The 19,947-nt window shown below is 46.4% G+C and overlaps 1 protein-coding gene across 11 annotated transcripts in view; it reads right to left on the bottom strand.

Annotated features, from left to right (window-relative positions):
• The window catches only part of ADD1 (adducin 1), a 582,264-nt gene that overhangs the window by 272,448 nt on the left and 289,869 nt on the right, over positions 1-19,947 (bottom strand). For all 11 annotated transcript variants that reach the window (XM_086964173.1, XM_086964167.1, XM_086964172.1 and 8 more), the window contains exon 5: positions 19,719-19,870. In XM_086964173.1, the coding sequence (XP_086820299.1) occupies positions 19,719-19,870 (152 nt within the window). The remainder of the gene's footprint in view (positions 1-19,718; positions 19,871-19,947) is intronic.

Here is a 19,947-nt window from a genome sequence, read left to right on the forward strand (position 1 = left end):
ATCATACAGGAGGCGAAGGGGTGGGGGGGGCACAGGTTATGAGCAGCAGGTGGAAAAGGATGCTGTGCTGCACTTCAGGCCATGAGATTATCCACACCAGAGGGCACATGCGGATGCGAAGCTGGTGCACACATGGATGTCAGGCCTCCGGCTGTCCATTATCAGGCGCGAACAGCTCATCAGTCCTCTTTATACTTTACATGAGTAGTGTAGTATTTTTCCATTGTAAATAAAGGCTATGAGCACAAAATTCAAACATAAAACAAGATAACTGGCAGCTGAACCAATCGCGATACCGCAATTCCACTTCCAACACCTGCGCTCTCGTTTCTACAATATATATTGTTCATGGCTGCGCTTTCAGGATCCCAGACTTCAGTGTAGTTAATTGGACTAACATTCCTGACTGAAGTGCTACCTTTTCTCTCTGTGCGGTCTTGACTGATCCTCAAAGATCGTGCTCAGGGGAAGTTGGGCCACCCTAGCGTCACCAATACTTGTGAAAATTCATCCATAAAATATGCGGTATTTTTTGGGTTTGGTAAACAAATGAAGGTAAATGTGAGTGTAGAGTTGTAGATTCGAACACTTGTGCTTTTATCTTTCAAACAATCTTAACAGTAGCAAGATCTGAATGAAAACACAGCCTTAGAAGTTAATATATCGAGAGTAGATTCGGGGCACAGCCTTCGCTAAACAAGGAATCCTAACTGTATAGAGGGCTAATTAACTGGTTTAACCAACTTTGTCTCAGTTTTAGATTTCAAAGTAAAAACTGGTCTACTGGCTGGAAGTAACCTCTCCTTTTGATCCTGTTCCATAGCAACAGGCCACTCTGCTATGAAGAGCCCAATTATACCAGGGCTCCCGGTCACCAAGCGTCCACACTGAAGAATGTCTCAGACGGAGAAGCCAAGAGGTGCACTAACAATGGCAGCATGGTACTGTCCCTTCAGGAGGCCAGAGCCTGGGGAACGTCACTGCCAGCTGACCGTGCCAATTACCAAGGCATGAGAACAACTCAATGCGACAGAAACCCATCTCATGTCCAGGGTTGAATGTCTTTTCCATCACGAAGAACAGTCTACACAAGTCACTACTTCCATTTCCATAGACTCCGTGGTAAAGGCAAACACTCCAACTTCCATCTATGAAGGATTTTTTTTTTTTTAAATATAATCAGGAGTAATTTTTCTGCCTTCCACCAACACTGCCTAGCTCTAAAACCCCAGCAGTTCTTGCTCACAGATGCAGAGTGCACGAGCTAATATTGAACTCTATAGGGTGGATCAGGGCACACCAGTAACACATTCTGTGATTCCGGGATCTACGACGACAGGCAACTTCTATGCTACAGATTGCTGGGATTTGGTCCTTTCCGCAGCCCATTAAATGTAAATTTCAATAGCAGGACGATTTTTGCATCCCTTCACTGCCCGATCAAACATCAGTTATAGAGGCAGCATCTCTACAAGGTACTTTGGAATACATGTAGAAGTTCGAGTAACAGCCTTTCAGACCTCAGGCTCGGTTTCTGTTAAAAACATGGGTGTCTGCCATTGACCTTGTAAAACGTGCAGCAGGTAGACCGGATTCCTATTACTGTAACGTGGTAATGCATGTACAGATGTCCAGGTAGCTGCCTTGCGTAGCTTCAACACCGGTATGCTTTGGAAAAGGAACGTTGCGGCTACTTTTGATCTGTGTAACTGAGCCTGATGTAATCTCTGGGCTGCTTATTGTGATTTGATTATACCCAGAATTGGATCACATTGTAAAAGGCTGAACTAATAGAAATCTATTAGAAAACATTGGCAGAAAAATTAGAAAGGCTCACCTGTTGCATAGAAGAATGTTAACACCTTGACATAAACAAGCTATATCCACCCTCAATGCAGGAAGGGGTTTATGGGGATGGAACTAGACGCGTTCCAACATTGAAAGCACTTTCAATTAAAAACCCCACCAATAATAAACAGTGCACTTGTTAAAACTCTATTAGTTTGCTTTCTAGAAATACAGCAGTCTTTATATAAAAAAAAGAATTATGGATTCCTCAAGCAGAGATAAACAGGCAAAATGTACTAAAAAATACTGTCAATTAAAATATTTCCAAGGTTGATTTAACTTTTCACAAAGGTTTTAGTCACCAAATATGTATAGCCACAACACTCTCTGGAAACAGAGTTGTTGACTCATTCATGAAGCCTTCAGGCGAATCTAACATGAGCGGACACTTCTCTCCACACTCATATCAGTTTACCTAAAAATAAAAACATACATTTTGCATCACGGAGGACTGGACTGTATGGTAGATACACCTATATTGAGCAACACATCCCTCATGAAACCCGAACCGGAGACAGGTTGCACACTACTGCAGTGTAGCGTTCAAGGGCAAATTGTTGGTGTCGGATTGTTGGTGGCGAGTGGCACAAGTACCCTTACTCAAGTCATTAGGCCCTAGCATGCAGTGGAGGGAAGAGGAGTAAAAGACACAGTACGTGTTTACCATTAATTGTTGTGACTAGTTAACGTGATCTCTAGAGTATAGATAGCAAAAAAGGAGCAGTATATAGCATACAAAGGATACAAGTAGTCATGGCCTAAGATCTATGTGATCACCTCAGGAATAGCAGGTAACTAGTCCACACACAAGCAATGCATACAGATAGCTCAAGTAACAAGCACTGGCAGAACCAATAGGTCACCCATTTAGGTTGCCAATGTAGACCTACAGGCGGTACAGTATCAGTATAAAGAAGAAAAGAGCAATGATGTGTACTTGCACACGTGTCATCACATGTAAGTGCTTATGTGCCATGTTGCCACAGCACTCAGCTTGACATATGCGCATGCCGGCATCTTCACAGCTTGATATATTATATATATATTTTTTTTTTTATTTACCATCCCGTGATGGTGAATGCCCATCTTGGAGCTGTAAATTAAAAAAAAAATGTAAACAAAAAAATGCACGAAACTGCATTTTTAAGAAAGGGGTGACCTGCAAGAAGAGAGAAGTTACTGAGTTCTCGGGGTGGGCGGGAGGGGATTTGGGTGGGGTGGGGGGGAGACACACCACAGGAAGGAATAAGGGCGCAAGGGTGGAGCAGCTGGGGCAAAATAAAAATGCCACTGGGTGAAGAGAGAATGATAGCAGAGCAACTGACAGGTGAGTGTTTGGAGGTAAAAACGAAACCAAAAGTCAAATGGGGATTGTCAGGGGGGGGATGTGGGGGGGGGTGCAATAAATGCCCTGAGGTGTGATATTGAAACACCAGACTGAGAGGGTTCAGCTGGGTGGAGATGAGTGGAACGTGGAGGAGTAGCACACTAGGGGGTAGCAGCATATACACTTAAGTGGAGTGCTTAAGGCAACACAAAAAAAATCATTTTTGACTGTAGGCAGTGGAAGGATGCAAGTAATCCATTCAAAAGGATGGTAAAGAAGCCAGGTTCCAGAAGAGGGACAAACACAAACAAGCATTTACAATGCAATGGTTTCGCCTTTGGAAAAGTTAGAGCTATTGGCATTGTAAATGACAAAATTTGTATTTATGTGTTGGTTTTGAAAACAGATAAATAAATGGCATTGCCATTTACATTGCCATTAGCTTAATCTCTTGCAAATCCGAAACCTATTGTACCCTACGGACAACAGCAGACAGCAATTACTACCACACACACACATACCCAGAGCCACACACACACACACCCAGAGCCACACACACACACACCCAGAGCCAGCCACACACACCCAGAGCCAGCCACACACACACACACCCACACACCCAGAGCCACACACACACACACACACACAGAGCCACACCCAGAGCCACACATACCCAGAGCCACACACACACCCAGAGCCATACACACACACCCAGAGCCACACACACACACACCCAGAGCCACACACACACACACCCAGAGCCACACACACCCACCCAGAGCCACACACACCCACCCAGAGCCACACACACCCACCCAGAGCCACACACACACTCAGGAGAGCAAGCACAGCGAGGGGGCAGGGAAGCAAGCACAGCAAGGGGGCAGGGAACTAAAAGTAAAATACTAAAAATAAAATATTCCATGTTGCAATTAAAGTTACCATCAGCCAGTCACTGGTTAATGACTGTAAAAACATCATCATCACCTATGTACCGAAGGGAGGAGTAAAGAACCTCAGGATGCCCTTCAGTGTAAAAGTCTTCATTGGCTTAGGGTGCAGGTGGGCCTTACTTTTGTTTGAGCAAATGATGTGAACAGGCCCTGTCCCGTCCTGATGCTCTGTTCAGGACGGGGATGATCAATAAAATGATAATGAATTACCATGTTATTTTTCATCTCTGGGGGTTTGGGGATAATTTAAGTGTGGCAACACTCCTCTGCTACAACAGAGGAACTGTCCCTGCGTTCTGCACCAATAGAACTTATACTGACGAGGGCCCTGGCACTTATTTTACAAATTAAGCACTGGTCGCCTAGCTATGTAGCTATGTAGCAAGGCTTTGAATACCGGTGGGAAAGAAGATGCATCGACTGTCAGTCCTGCCCACAGACCTCAGGGCAGTGACTAACCAAGGAAGGTAGATAATGACCAGAGTCAGCAGGTAGGTATAAACTGAAAATACACAAGTACCTCTAAAGAAGTTGGTACAGGGTTTCCCCACCCAGGTGCTGGATGAGTGTAGGGAGTGTTCCTCAACTTCAGGCTCAGAACTTGGGTTGATTAATAGGAAAGAACATGGACTGAGGTGGGCACTTGCATGTGAGAGCTGGGAGCAATACTAACAGCCCAATATACAATACATCCCAAACTATCTGCTTAGAACAACAGAAGCACTATTAACTACCAGTTATAAACAAACACCATTTTCTTTACTATGCTGATGAAATACCTTGTAGCAGTCACAACAGGTCCAGTGTACTCATGCTCACCATACAGTGTATTCCTGCTGGAGTACCCAGGCCTGGTGGTATACTGGTGGGACCACTTCGAAAGAGATGGTGTCTTGGAAGGAGAGACCCAGATACTGGTAATACCTAGATAGAACAGCCTACACAGAGGGTTGCTGGAGATTCTGACACAGCCCAGTGAGAGATGGCATACCGTGGTGGTAGTAGAGAAAAGCAGGATTGAGGATGCAACAAGTCAGAAAGAGAGGGCTGCGTTAGGATTCTGGCAGAATGCTAATGGCAAAGACAAGGCAGCACAACATTCAGAAAGAGTGGCATCTCTCCGTACAAGGCCCTGGGACAAATACAACACTTTTGAGAGTCTCTGCGGTCTGCGAATCCCTTTGAGGCTCGATGACCTTTCCACGCACAGCAGCTGAAGCAGCCAAGATTTCCTGGGTAGTAAATGCAATGGCAGAAGCTGGATGGAGAAACTTGCTGACTATTGTCATCCCATCTAGAGGGAGTGCATTGAGTCGTTTGACCGCAACAAGGTGTCCAGTATTCCACATGCACTCTTCAGTATTCCAGACTGGCAGGAGTTCGTACTCAAGGCCTACAGTGAAACAGCACACATCCCCTGTTTGCCTAATGCACAGGAATGAAGACATCGAGCCCTTAGCTGCAGGGGCTGGTGTACTTTCCATTTCCCACACCAACATAGTTGGACAAAACCTGATATGGGAGATGTTAAGCAGCATTTTCTTGGATTTGTTGGAGGTCATCGTGATACAGGGAAAGAATCATATGCACCCAGAGGCTTGCCTTTGCTTTCAAAACACTAGGTCCTGGCCATCCACAAGAACATGCATGCAATCCAATCCGGGGGGAGGAGGGGTACCCCGACAGCCACTAGGGAGGTACCTAAGCACCACAACAAACTAAAATACGACTGTTTCCCTAGACGGTATACAAAAGCACTCTTGTTGCCAGTAAACAAGGTCGCACCATCACCTGGGCACATGGGTCAGCCCTACACGCCACACACAACACAAGCAGTAAAATTATCAACGCATTTTCAGAAGACAGTCTGTAGCATTAACAATTCAAGAACGAAACAATTGGGCGTACTGACTGATGCGGGCAGAACACTGCATGTAACAGGTTAACCTACTTGTGATGGAAAAAAAAAACGAGAAGTCAACGAGGGGCGCACTGCGCAGACAGGGGCAATGAGGCCGGGGCAGAAAGGTGGACAAGGAGTATGAGTGTGGTGGTTCAGTTGGTATTCAAGTGGGCACGCAGGACGGGGAGTGGGCGGGTTTGCGGGAAAGGTGTGGCGAGCTACGCATTTGTCTGCGGGGTGCGAGTGTTGGGGGCGCTGTTTGGAGGGAGGGAGGGCTCGGGAGGGGACAAGGGTGATTGGGTGCAGGACATGCATCTATGCAAAATGGACGGAATTAAGAAGAGATATTACAGGCAGATCACAGCATGTCGTGTGGATGGCACTAGAGGGTGAATAAGGACTAAAGGCATAATGCGGGAATTAAGCATGGATTGTGGATTACTGAACTTGTTGGCCATGAAGGGCGCCCAGCAGAGTGCAAGAGATAAGATAAGGTTCACGTTGCTGAGACTAGGACAATAATGAGCTTGGATGCAAGAACGTGAGCAGGCGCTGTCTCGAAGAAATTCTACTTGGGTTTGGGCTCTGGGGGATGGCAGGGTGCAAAAGCTGAAAAGGGGTGGGAGACAGAAAGGGCGCCAAAGGGAGGGGGAGTTGGGTCACCAACGCAGGCAGTCAAGTAAGACACGGCATAGGGGGTAGTGACAAGGAAGAAGGGGAGTGGGAAGGTACTGGGGGGGATGGGGCACCAACACGAGCAGCAAGGAAATAACAGCGGGGGGAGGAGGGGTGCTAGGATAAGGAAAAGGGGGCCGTCTTAGTAAAGGAAGGGGGTAAGATAAAGAGGCAGGTAGGGCCGCCTAGGGGGCGGGCTGGCGAATTGGGTCAGTATGGTGTGGGTGGGGGCTGCTTCACCAGGTATGCCAGGGAGTTGTGGAAGCCTCCTCCCCCCTCCCTCCGCCCTGTAAGTGAAATATGGAGGCAAGGGTCAACACAGCAGGGCCAAAGCTCCACGCATCTACGGAGTCAACAATATATACAGGGAGAAGGATGGGACTGTGGGAAGGGAGGGGGGGGCTGATGTCCAAAGGGGGATGGGGGGCAGGCAGAGCTAGGAGAGGATGCCTATTCAGGTCTCAAAATGGGACGTCGGGCGGGATGGGTCAAGGCTGCCAGGGTACTACTTAGAACGTAACGAAGGGCAGTGAGCGAGGGGGGAGGGGTGTTTAAGCGGGGAGCGGCCAACGCGGTTCGGAGGCTACTGTGTACAAGAGCAGTGGTTGAATGAAGGGACGGGGCGTGATGGGGGGGGGTGTCATGCATGTGCCTTTCATCCTTCTGGGGCCGATGGAACGGGAGTTACTGCCCCGGGCGCTGGGGGGGGGACATCGCGGGGGTCGGGTGCTGTGGAGGCACAGACAAGGGTCCTCGGGGAGGCACGGGTGGGATCGTGGCCGGGCGATCCTAATTATTTATTTAGTGATTTAGGTGTTTATCTAGCGAGGACCTTACCCGAAGGCATCAGAGTGCTTGGCAGTGGGAACAATAATGAGGCATGAGGAGAAAATGACAAGTGAACACATTGCAAAAGGAGGCGTGGAGTTACGGGAGGCAATAGTGGATATAGTGAGTGAGCGGAATACAGGAGGTAGCAAAGGGTGCAATATAGGAAGAAGAGTGACAGGGATACAAGAGAATAGGAAGTGCAAGGAGAGGTAGGATACGGCAACAGAAGGCAGACACTGAAGAACAGGAAGAAACGTACATAGTCAATGTGGCACTTGTGCAGGTATTACAAACTAACACGAGGTGCGAGGTAGCGAAGAGCGGATGTGCAAGACAAAAAGTGACTCGTGCCGGTTGCAAAGGACAACGGGAGGGGTGGGAAAGGAACGGACAACGGGAGGGGTGGGGGGGCGGGAAAGGAACGGACAACGGGAGGGGTGGGGGGGCGGGAAAGGAACGGACAACGGGAGGGGTGGGGGGGCGGGAAAGGAACGGACAACGGGAGGGGTGGGGGGGCGGGAAAGGAACGGACAACGGGAGGGGTGGGGGGGCGGGCGGGAAAGGAACGGACAACGGGAGGGGTGGGGTGGCGGGAAAGGAACGGACAACGGGAGGGGGGGGCGGGCGGGAAAGGAACGGACAACGGGAGGGGTGGGGGGCGGGAAAGGAACAGACAACGGGAGGGGTGGGGGGGCGGGAAAGGAACGGACAACGGGAGGGGTGGGGGGGCGGGAAGGGAACCACTCACCTGGACTTCCTCGGCCGGCGGACAAAATTAGTGGCATGGAACGCTCCTCATGAAGGACTGCATGACACGGCCCTGGCTGTAGACGGACGGCTGAGACCCACGGAGAAGGTGACCCGACACGAGGGAAGGAGGAGGCGCACGGGGGCGCACGGGGATGCACGGGACAAAGGTGCAGGGGACATGGTGATTTCTACTACGGGGGGGGAGGGCCTGTGCTCGGGAGCCTCGGGAGGGTTGATCGATGCAGGCTGCTTCCTCCTTCCGGCTCTCTCCGCCTCCTCCTGCGATGACACGGAAGGGGGCTCGGCCGGCTGGGCCAATCCCAGCGCGGCCCGGGCTTGAAGGCGGGCGCTGCTTCCTCCTCTCACTCGGGGCCGCGGCGGTGAATACACGGAGCAATGCCGGGTGGGCACCGGCCTTAAATCTAAATATTAAGCGAGGTGGGCACTCGCTCTGGGTACCACAACAGCGGCAAGGTCCCTGGCAGGGTAGGCACCTGCCAGCGGACAAAATAATCGAAAATCAGGTGCCGGCAATGCCGGACCAGATTCGGGGGCGTTCCCGGCTTTTGGCTGACGTATCATGACGTAGCCAAAAGCCAAAGATTCTCGGGAACGCCCCCGAATCTGGTCCAGCCATGACGGACGCCTCTCTGTTCCAATGGCTAGCCTCCATTTATGGAGCTAGCCAATGAAGCAGAGGGGCGTGTTCAAGTCACCCATACTAGAAACTACAGATTTCTCTGGAGGCGGAGCTTACAGCTCCGTTCCCCAGCGAAACCTAAAAATGGAAGCAACCCCATTGAATAAGAAGCAAACAAACGTGAGAAGAAGCCAGCCAATGGTAAGCAATGGCCAGGCCTTAAGCCTACTCTACATACACAAAAGGTCAACGACAAAGGCTGCTAAAAGCAGCTTGTAAGCAAGACCCATAAACACTCCTTATCACAGCAAACAGTGTGCTTGTTGTTAATCCTTAATCAATTGGAGTCTGTCAGGAAAATACTGCAGGTTTTGCAGATCACAATACGACCAGCTTCTGCAACAGAAACACCACGCCTCATTCAGAAAACCAAACATGTCCTTAGGAAATAAAGGAGGGCTTTATGGGTTGGAAGCTCCGATTTAGTGACGTAAAACAAAAAAAAACAACACAAAGAGAATGTATTGAGCATCCTAGGAGCGATTGTTAAAATGCTGTTCATAAAAAATCCTCCAAACATCAGTTTTAGCAGCACGGCCAAGGATCCCCATATATGCACTGTAACTGGTCTTACTGTAGAGTAAAACTGTGCATGAGAGTTGACGTCATTGATTTGTACTCTGTAAATCTCTGCTACACCCAGCATGTTTATGCAAAAGAATAGCCACAAAGCAGACTGTATTTGGATGCCCGGATAAAATCAGTATGGACATCCGACAAGTGTTTGAGGATGCTGATAGCCATGCTAAAAAGCATGTCATTAAGATATGTAAATTGTAAAGGATGGTGGATAGATCGCTCTTTAAACAATATGCTTCTCTCAACTCTCATTTCTGGGCTATTTATAACCGATGAAGCAAGTAAGATTGACAGATACACACGGGCAGGATTTGACATAAGAGATGTTTTCATAACACCACTTCTACCCACAGTCTCTCATAAACGAGCGCTGCGGTGTGCATATTTAACTAGCAGTGGTACGGGTCAAGCCTTTCATCTATACACCATAGGATAACATACCTGCCACACTACAAAATAATTGGCAATTTTAAACATGTTTACCAGTTTCAAAGCATACACCACTCGCCTTGGTCAATTTTTCGTATTTGTTTACAGGTATTTATTTCTAATAGTATTTTAGTCATCAAAGTACTGTCAGTCGGCCAGGGTCGCTTCACAATGAAGATTTGTTTGCGCTTTAAAGCAAAAAGAGTAGAAATCAAGAACAGGTGGGAAATGGTAAACTGTTGCATTTGCTTGAAAATATCTGCTTTCCCGTCTCGATCTGAACTCTGCCTGGTTCAAGAACTGCAAACAAGACACTTCAAGGTTATTAGTACGGAGTGAAGAGACAGATGTGTTGTGGGCCTGGGGTCGGTAATCTACACAATCAAAAATAAAGAGACACTTCTAACAAAGCTTTTGTGCTCCATGGTGCCCCAGAAAGTTTAACCAATTTACACAGCCTAGAGTGCTCTTTCCTGTGGTTCTGAGCTGGGATGGTGCAGTGAGATAAATAACGGTGATGGATCAAGCCCTGATCTTTGGACTGGGTAAGAGTGGTCTGCTTAATTCAGACACTCAGTTCATCACCACCCCCTTTTCTGAATCGTTTTTGGCCACTATAGGCGTGGCAGGGTATACTCAGACATGAGTCCCTTTCTCACTGCACCATCAGGATTCAAGCAAGCCGGGCCGAAGAAGGCTGACATGCCAGAAACCGGTCCCCGGTAGCTTGTCTCCTTTCTGGTGAAGAATTGGCTTGGTAGTTTAGTCTGCCCTGTTCCCATGATGCACTGGGCCAGCGACAGACTGATTTGCATATAGCCAGGTTCTGAGCTGGGATGGTGCAGTGAGATAAATAACGGTGATGGATCAAGTCCTGATCTTTGGACTGGGTAAGAGTGGTCTGCTTAATTCAGACACTCTGTTCATCACCACCCCCTTTTCTGAATCGTTTTTGGCCACTATAGGTGTGGCAGGGTATACTCAGACATGAGTCCCTTTCTCACTGCACCATCAGGATTCAAGCAAGCCGGGCCGAAGAAGGCTGAAATGCCAGAAACCTGTCCCCGGTAGCTGGTCTCCTTTCTGGTGAAGAATTGGCTTGGTAGTTTAGTCTGCCCTGTTCCCATGATGCACTGGGCCAGGGACAGACTGATTTGCATATAGCCAGGTTCTGAGCTGGGATGGTGCAGTGAGATAAATAACGGTAATGGATCAAGCCCTGATCTTTGGACTGGGTAAGAGTGGTCTGCCTAATTCAGACACTCTGTTCATCACCACCCCCTTTTCTGAATCGTTTTTGGCCACTATAGGTGTGGCAGGGTATACTCAGACATGAGTCCCTTTCTCACTGCACCATCAGGATTCAAGCAAGCCGGGCCGAAGAAGGCTGAAATGCCAGAAACTGGTCCCCGGTGGCTTGTCTCCTTTCTGGTGAAGAATTGGCTTGGTAGTTTAGTCTGCCCTGTTCCCATGATGCACTGGGCCAGGGACAGACTGATTTGCATATAGCCAGGTTCTGAGCTGGGATGGTGCAGTGAGATAAATAACGGTAATGGATCAAGCCCTGATCTTTGGACTGGGTAAGAGTGGTCTGCCTAATTCAGACACTCTGTTCATCACCACCCCCTTTTCTGAATCCTTTCCTGTGGCAGGATAAGGCCCCGCGAGTATGCAGCAAAAATTCTACCAGTCCACTTAGAAAGGTAGACTGTGAAAAAAAGATACCCAAACATATGATTAGGCAGCCCACCTCACCGTAATGAATAACTGGCTATTCAGCAACAGGAACAAACCAAGCAACCACTTCTTAATCTACTGTAGAGACACACTCCACTTGAACTCTCCCCCAGCCACAAGTGCTGGCAGACAGCAATGAGGCGAATATGTTGAAAGAGTACAGTGACCAAAGAAAGGCCTTTGTGGTGGGGCAACCGGCCAGCTCAATGGACGCTCTGTTGGCATTACATTCATGCGATCTAATAGGCATTTCCAGATTGGGAGAGGTATGTGAAAATTTATCATATAAAATTCTTTGAAGGCCTGGCATCTGGATGTAACTTTCCCAAGTCTATAAGTTCTATAAGTACCTGCCACTTAGACATGTACTGTGCTCACACCGCCCAAGCGCAGGCATAGCTCCCAATTTTAGCTCACTTGAACCGGTCTATGAAGATCCTCAAAACAAGGGAATGCCCTGTGTGTACAGAACTACATTAATGCCGGACACTTCTGCAGAAGGAGGTTCAATCAATCAGTGCCTTCTTGTAGAAGGGGGCGTACAGCCAATGTGCCTGTCTTGAATGGAGCGTTCTATCCTGCGAGTATCTTTTAGACGTAGCTTGGATGACTAATGGATGGCCTTGTGTCGGATGTAGAAATACTTAAATGTCAAGAGTCTGTCTTCCACAAGCTGAGCGTCTGTTTACCACAAGCCAGTAAATGAACTGGAGAACTGGTACAATAAGTTTTCAAGAGTGAAAGTGGCAGCTCTCTTGCTGCCACATCTTGGAACCTTGGAATTTTCAGAGTAGGACAAGCTGAGCCCATCAATCAAGAACATTTGTATACTCTACTCAGGACAAGACAGAGTTGACAGTTTCTACAGGTAATCAAGATGGGGAATTGCTTTAATTGTGTAGAAGGCACTTCTTATGGCTTGATTCACTTGAGGATTCAGGGAAATATTGGGGTCCATGATTACATGTTTTTTTCATTAGACAATTGCCGAGTGTCTAGCTGCTTATGTACAGGAATTTATATAGCGCAAATCACCAACTAGTCTCTAAGCGCTTGCTTAGGGAACCCGTCCTGGTATTCCCCAGCGAGATAACCCCTTCAGGGTATCCGCAAGGTGAAAGCCAGGCATCCCGCCGCGAGGGGCCGTTGTGGAGATTAAGCAAGCTATTGCCCAGAGTCGCAGAGTGTGAACCCGTGAATCGAGTAGGCACCGGAGTGAGAATTATCGAGTCCATGGACATTTTAGGACTCAAGAACCCGCCGAGCCGGGAATTGAACCCTGGTCCCGGGCTGACCTCTGCTTCCAGGTCTGCATCCTCTAACCAGTGAGCCACACTTCTCCACTATTGCCAGATGGTTGTAGGTGGGTAGATAACCCAGTCCACACAGGATAACATTTCTGTTTTTGAAGTGGCTCCATTGAGGGAGTTTATTATCCACCATTCATTGATGGTACAAAGACAATTGTTGAGTCTCAACAAGTCTAACTCCTTTTGGCTTTCCAACTTTAGAGTGATGTGTGCATCGTCTGCATTGCTTCAGCAGGTTATGCAGAAAGAACGAATAAAGTTCATAATGGTTGGGAAATAGAAATTGAACAGGAATGGTGGGGGACAGACCCTTATGGTAAGCAAGTCAATAGTGAAAGGAGCCAATGAGAAAGTGGCTGATAAGACAGGGCTGTATATGCCATTCAGGCAGGCGATCCAGTTTAGGATGCTTCCTACGATGGACAGTTCCTCTTATTTTAGGAGAAGGGACTGGAAATGGACAGGGCCTACGGTGCCAGAAAGATTCAGCAGTAGTAGTCCAGCTGCTTCGGTTTCTGTTCACAGTTTCCAGGTGATCCCGGTAGGATATAGGAGCAAATATATTGCGTCTAGCTGGACAGAAGCCAGTTTGGTTGCCAGAGAGAATTTTGTTTTGTTCTAGGACATCAGACCTAAGTGTAGGCATCTCGTTCAATCAGTGCTTCGATGGACAGACGATTGGAAAATTAATTTCATAGGTTGAGGTTCATATTCTTGAGGAGTGGTTTGATGTAGAACTTGAGGTCAGGGTACCTGGGGGGATGGTGTGTATGTGTTGAGGGGGATTAGGTTCATGAAGCTAACAAATCTAGAAGCTGGTAGATATTTGGTGACATGGCGGCAGTGGTAGTGGCAAGGAAGACATCTGAAGGCACGTGCTATGAAAAGGTCTGATTGAGAGCAAACTGGCTCTCTTGCCCTAATTAGTTCCTTAAATTTCAGTGCTCAAAGGCCAGATGGTGGCTAGAGACGGACGTCTGACTGAGCTGTTCATCTTGTTTGGCTTAATAGGCTGGATTCTGGCCCTTTTGCTGCCGAGATATTGGTCCGATTTCTTTCTGAGACAAATTAGTTAGCAATGTGTGGTAGTTTGGTGATGGTGTACTCTGAAGTTCTGAATTATGCGAGCATCTTGTGTAGTTCTTTGGCAATGCATTTTGCATTAAGTGGTTATCCAAACAAAGTAATGGATTATTTCCCCATTCACAATAGATAATTTCTGTGTTTTTTGGCATTGAGGTAGTCAATTTGTTATATTTGTCAATTTTTGGACAACCTGTTTTAGCTTCTGTATCTTTTCTTTGAGCCTCAGCGTCAGCTTTTTTTGCTCATGTACATGGACATCTTTTTGCATATTAGATTGTTGAATCATTTGATGAGCTAACTGTAGAACTGACTAGATGATGGCACAAGCGGGGCTAATGGCATAAGACACCTGCTCACTGGGACGAAGGTTTAGGAAAAGGAAACCTAAGGTCAGATGTAGGCTCACTGACTTCGCATTATTGCTGTCTAGGAGATCCACAGCGTTTCACTGGAAACTTAACAGAGCCCTTCGTATTGAGCAGTGGAAGGGCTGTCCTGCTAAAAAATGGGCGAAACTGAAAATATGATAAAAAATTAATTACACAGTAAAATGGCGATAATAAGAGAAATAAACAGACATGAGATAATTATACTGACATATTAACGAAGAGAAATTCAGATGACAGACCACCGTAGATTAATTTTGAGATGTGGATAAGGCATCATCCAGACATGTAACAATCGCGCTACTTCTTTCTGTCCCTCATTATACAGGCAGCTGAAGCCTAGGCTAATAGTGTGAAAGGAGTCCCATACCTCTAGGTTACATGTGGCAAAGACATAGTTAATTTATGACTGTAATGATATGGCCAGAGCTGTTCTACATGATATAACAGGCCTGGCCTGCATATGCAGAACTGGCCCAAATTTCTCTTTGGACTGTTCCTACTTGTTTGGCACGGATACCTCAATGAGATACTGCAAGACCCTAAACTGGTGAGTAGAATGTTATACTCAGTAACTGTCACACCAAATGTATTATGGATGATGATAATCAGACTGTTCTACTAAAGGGTTTACTACAATGTAACGTTCGAAAAGGACGTATGCGATGTCCAGGAAGTGTGGCCTAACCCCATATATGTGATTAATTTAGGTTCATCTAACCCTACCCTAATGTTAATCCTCACCGTAAAAATAAACTAAATTAAACTGAATTTAGTTATACTAAATTGTCAGAATATTAAATTAAAACAGCATCCCTAGTTCAACCCAAACCTCATAATAAATTAAAATTAAATACCATAATTAACCTTAACAATAATGGTACTCAGCTAAAAATCATACTAAATATAACAATATTTTGGAGCTGCAATCATATTTCATTTATTCATAATACTTAGTCCATCTACGGATGATTACTTCATACTCAGTCGTATGAGTTTATATTTAGTGAAGGAATAGTTATTTACCTTCAGTAACAATCTTTCTGGTGGCTACTCTATCTACCTGCAGAATATTAGTTTTATGAATATTCCCCCCAGGCTTCAGATCTGATCCGGAAACGTAAAAGTAGTACTCCTGCATGGTGGTAGGTGTGTTGCTCTGCACCATTAAAGCCTAACCGATGAGTTTTCCTAGCGGCAGCTGCTTTTAAAGGCTTCTCTATGCCTTCAGAGACAGAGTCCATCTGCAAACTGGTTTGACCAGTGTGCAGATCTAGTTTGGAATCTTTTTAGATAGAAAGAAAATCCATTTCACAGAATAGGGAGGAGAGAAGGCCTGTGAAAAATCTGAGGTTAAATAGAGTATCCACCAAAGAAGAGCATTTCTGAAGGTAAGTAACTTGTTCTTCTGTTGTATACTCACCTTCTGAATACATACCAAAGCAGTACATCTCCAGGTGGTAGGACTGTGGAATGGCTCAGACCAAACTGTCCTGCAGAACTAAATGGGCAAAATGTCCATCCCGACAAACCAGAATGCAAAGCAATAGTGTTTAGTGAAACTGTGCACCAATGCCCACATAACAGCCTGACAGATATCCTAGGAAAGGCACTCTGCATGCGAGTACACTAGTAGCAGCCTTGGCTTGAATGGAATGAAAGTGTTGAGAAGGGGAAGATTCAAAACAGGACAAAAGCCTTTGTTGTAGAGGGAGTAACACCAGGGTCCTACTTTGTAGACCAGACACCTCTCTAAAACTCCTTTGGCCAAATGGGCCTGCACTTACTGTTGCAGTACAGGCTGCTTGTGCTGAGCTGATTGGTGTGGAAGGCGTCAAAGGGGAGTGGAAAGAAATAGCAGGCCATAGTCCAGTTTGAAAAGATGGCAAATCCACACATCCAAAGTGATGGATCTCAACCGTTGGAGGAAATGCTTGATCTTGCCTCTAACAGGGGGAGTGGATCTCAGATGTGATTGTTAGCAGATAGGGAAATGAGCTGCACACTGTCCCTAGTGCCTTGAACGTTACCTCCTGGAGTTGCGATCTCAGCCAGAAAAACGTCTGAGAAGGTTGTTGTCTCAGCAGCAGGGCCTGGAGTTGCCAGTATTGGAAAACCCTGGTGTAACCACTAAAGGTGTGAAACTGTTCAGGAAATTGCCTGGTAAGGGCAGACAGTCCCATGCAATGAACTGTGACATGACTGTCCTTAAATGTCCACACCATAGATACGAGAGCCGTAAAATGTCATGCCCATTAAAGTTGCCTGGGGATCACTGGAGAAACCTGCAGACCTCATCCAGGTGTGGTCTTGAATTATCACACCTGTGTCCATTGATCAACCCAAACAACCAGTTGCGATGGGACCAGACCCAAAAGGTTTGGCAGTGTCCAGGTCTCCCAGTATGGTTTGGGCTGCTAAAGCCTTCCCGTAGGTGCTCAGAACTTCAGGCCGGATTTGACCCACAGCATCGCATAAAGCAACACTGTCGTGGCCTAGGAGACAGATGGTACTGACTATGCATGAAGCATAGCATGAGGAAGGGAACATGAACTTGCCATTTTTCAATTCATTTAGACTCACAGGAGGAGTAGTGGGAAAGGCGTTAGGCTTGTCTCTGCTGGTTGATCACCAGATTCTGGTGTTGGGTTTGGGGTTAAGTCAGGTTCGTTTGTTGCCAGCTGGTGGCTGTGAGCAGCCAGCCTGTTGTATGGAGACCCAGAACTTGGCCTTGCCCAACTGCCCAAAAGTGTATAAAGCCTCCTTAAATTGTGAGAGAGGTTCAGTAGGTGTCTTACCAGGCTTAAGAACTTTTGTAATCAATGAAATCCATTTGGTCCAGGTGAAGATTAAGGTATTGCACCGTTACATCGCAACTTTTACAACGGACTTCTATTACAACGCAACTTTTACAACGCTGGATCCATTACATCGCATGCCTTTACAACGCATGACATTACATAGCAGATGCTATTACAACGCATGCCATTACAACATAAGTATAGGTAAGTATATAATTTTTTTTATTTTATTTAATATTATTTAATTAATTTAAATATTAATTATAAATAAATATATTTATTTATGTTTTTTATATTATAAATTAAATATATTAATTTAAGTAATTTTAAAAATAAGTATGAGTATAGGAGTATATGTTTTGGGGTACTGAGGTATATGTTTTGGGGTGTTTGGGTATTTTTAGGTTTCAGGGCTGGGTTTGGGTTTTGGGGTACAGGGGTATTTTTAGGTTTCAGGGCTGGGTTAGTGTTTTGGGGTAAAGGGGTGGTTTTAGGGCTGGGTTTGTGTTTTGGGGTACAGGGGTATTTTTAGGTGTTAGGCCTGGGTTTGGGAAAAAGGGTACAGGGGTATTTTTAGGTTTCAGGGCTGGGTTTGGGTTTTGGGGGAAAGGGGTATTTTTAGGTTTTAGGGCTGGGTTTTGGGGTACAGGGGTATTTTTAGGTTTCAGGGCTGGGTTTGGGTTTTGGGGTACAGGGGTATTTTTAGGTTTCAGGGCTGGGTTTGGGTTTTGGGGTACAGGGGTATTTTTAGGTTTTAGGGCTGGGTTTGGGTTTTGGGGTACCGGGGTATTTTTAGGCTTCCGTTTGTTGCCTGCCACCTGAGTGGGAAGGATCAGACCTCTTCAGTCTTGCAGTACAGCATGAAGCTAGAGGACTGAGTGTTCCTATGTATTTTGAAAATCGCTCTATGTAGTTTGGTAGCGTGCATCTGTCTAGGCACCTACATTCATATAGCGAGAACACCTAGCAGGAAAAAAGATACCCAAACTGGGGTGCACATGCAAATTTCTCCAATGTGTCGGACAACAGAGCGTTTCAGAGGCCAATGGTCAGATCTACTTTAACAAAGAAAGTGAATCTATAAGTTTCCATTTTATTGAGGCTGATGTAGATCAGAAAAACAAACAAAAAGATCTGGTTGAATGCTTAAATTAACCTAAAGTACTGGTAATTAGTTAGGGCGACATTCCTTACATGACTTTATTTAATCCACAATGGCACTCTAGGCAGGAAGCAGTCATACACAAACCAGTCTTTTTTCTGTTCCAACAGGTTGAGTCCAGCCCGGACTGCCAGGCAAGGGACACCGCAAACCTGTTTTGACCTTGCTGGGCCTCGTTAGCGAGGTGTAACTGGAGGCCTATTACACAGTAAGCACGGGAGCAAGGTCTGGGCACACTTGCCTCCCATGGCAGAGGTCACTTAGTAAGCAGAAAATAGGTGGGTCGAAAGATTGAATTAACCTCTGCAGCTGCAGTTATTGGGAGCTGCAATCTAGTCCATCGGTTTCTTTTTTCTTTTGCCTTAATTAAATTAAGCACATTTTTCGAGACCCGATGAGCACAGCTTCTTGTGTGAGCAGCAATAGGAAAAATGTTCCACAGCGATTCTACAGCGTGGACCATAACACCGTTCAGAAGGCTATGGCCTCTCGAAGCTCCTAGCAAACGGAGGTAACCACTACTACTAAGAGGTCCCATAAAACAAACAAGAAGGCAACAATCAGAAAATACGAGAACTGGAGAACAAAAGGTGTGCCCTGATTTAACCGCTACTCATGCCTCCGGCTTTAGGCACTGAACACATCCACTTCACTGCACGGTGCAACTCAACCTTTACTGCTCTGCGCACTTTACAGCGAGTTCAGGAGGAGAAACGGCACTAATCACAAGGACTCTCATCTGAAGATGTAGTTACTAGCAACGAAATAGGATAATGCAACAAACGGTAAACCAATTAAATTAGATGGGATAACATGTCAAACAGCCAATGCATTCCAAGCACAAAAGCGCCTTGAAATGACTGCTGAAAGTGTCTACAGACAACACAGGACTTTTAAAGATGATGGGCAAGAGATGAAGGTTGCCTGAGGCTTATATCTGTTTAGTGCGAGGCACACATGTATCTTCTGGAGTTAAGCACATTAAAGATATGTATTTCAATGCTATGGAAAGCTCGTGTTTGAGACGGAAGCCAATGGCAGCACAGAAGGTTATTCACTCTGGGTCTTGAGGAAAGCACTGCACTCCTCCGAGCCCTCCCCTGGGGGAGCAGGGGGTAATCCATGAACATCGGCCGATGCCTCTGCACCCATCAGTGCAATCACAACAACCAGGCCATCAGAAACACTCACTGCGGAAAACGACATGGTAATACGGGGATGTTGCCTAGGGCCAGACTTACCGTTATGTGGTTGTAGATGAGCTGGGACCACCCGAAGAGGTCAGCTAGTCTGTAAAATGCGGCCAGCTTGCATCGAAGCAACTTCTCCCCTTTCTCGTAAGCAATGGAATCGGATCCCCTCAGATCGTTCACAGGGGTGACCATGCCAAGACCTGAATACACAGATACACAGAAATAGGATGCGATTCACAATTATTCAGAATTTTTACACAGTGAAAAGCAAAAAAAG

This window comes from Lissotriton vulgaris, chromosome 3_2 (assembly GCF_964263255.1).
Source record: "Lissotriton vulgaris chromosome 3_2, aLisVul1.2, whole genome shotgun sequence".
In the NCBI taxonomy this organism is placed as follows: domain Eukaryota; kingdom Metazoa; phylum Chordata; class Amphibia; order Caudata; family Salamandridae; genus Lissotriton; species Lissotriton vulgaris.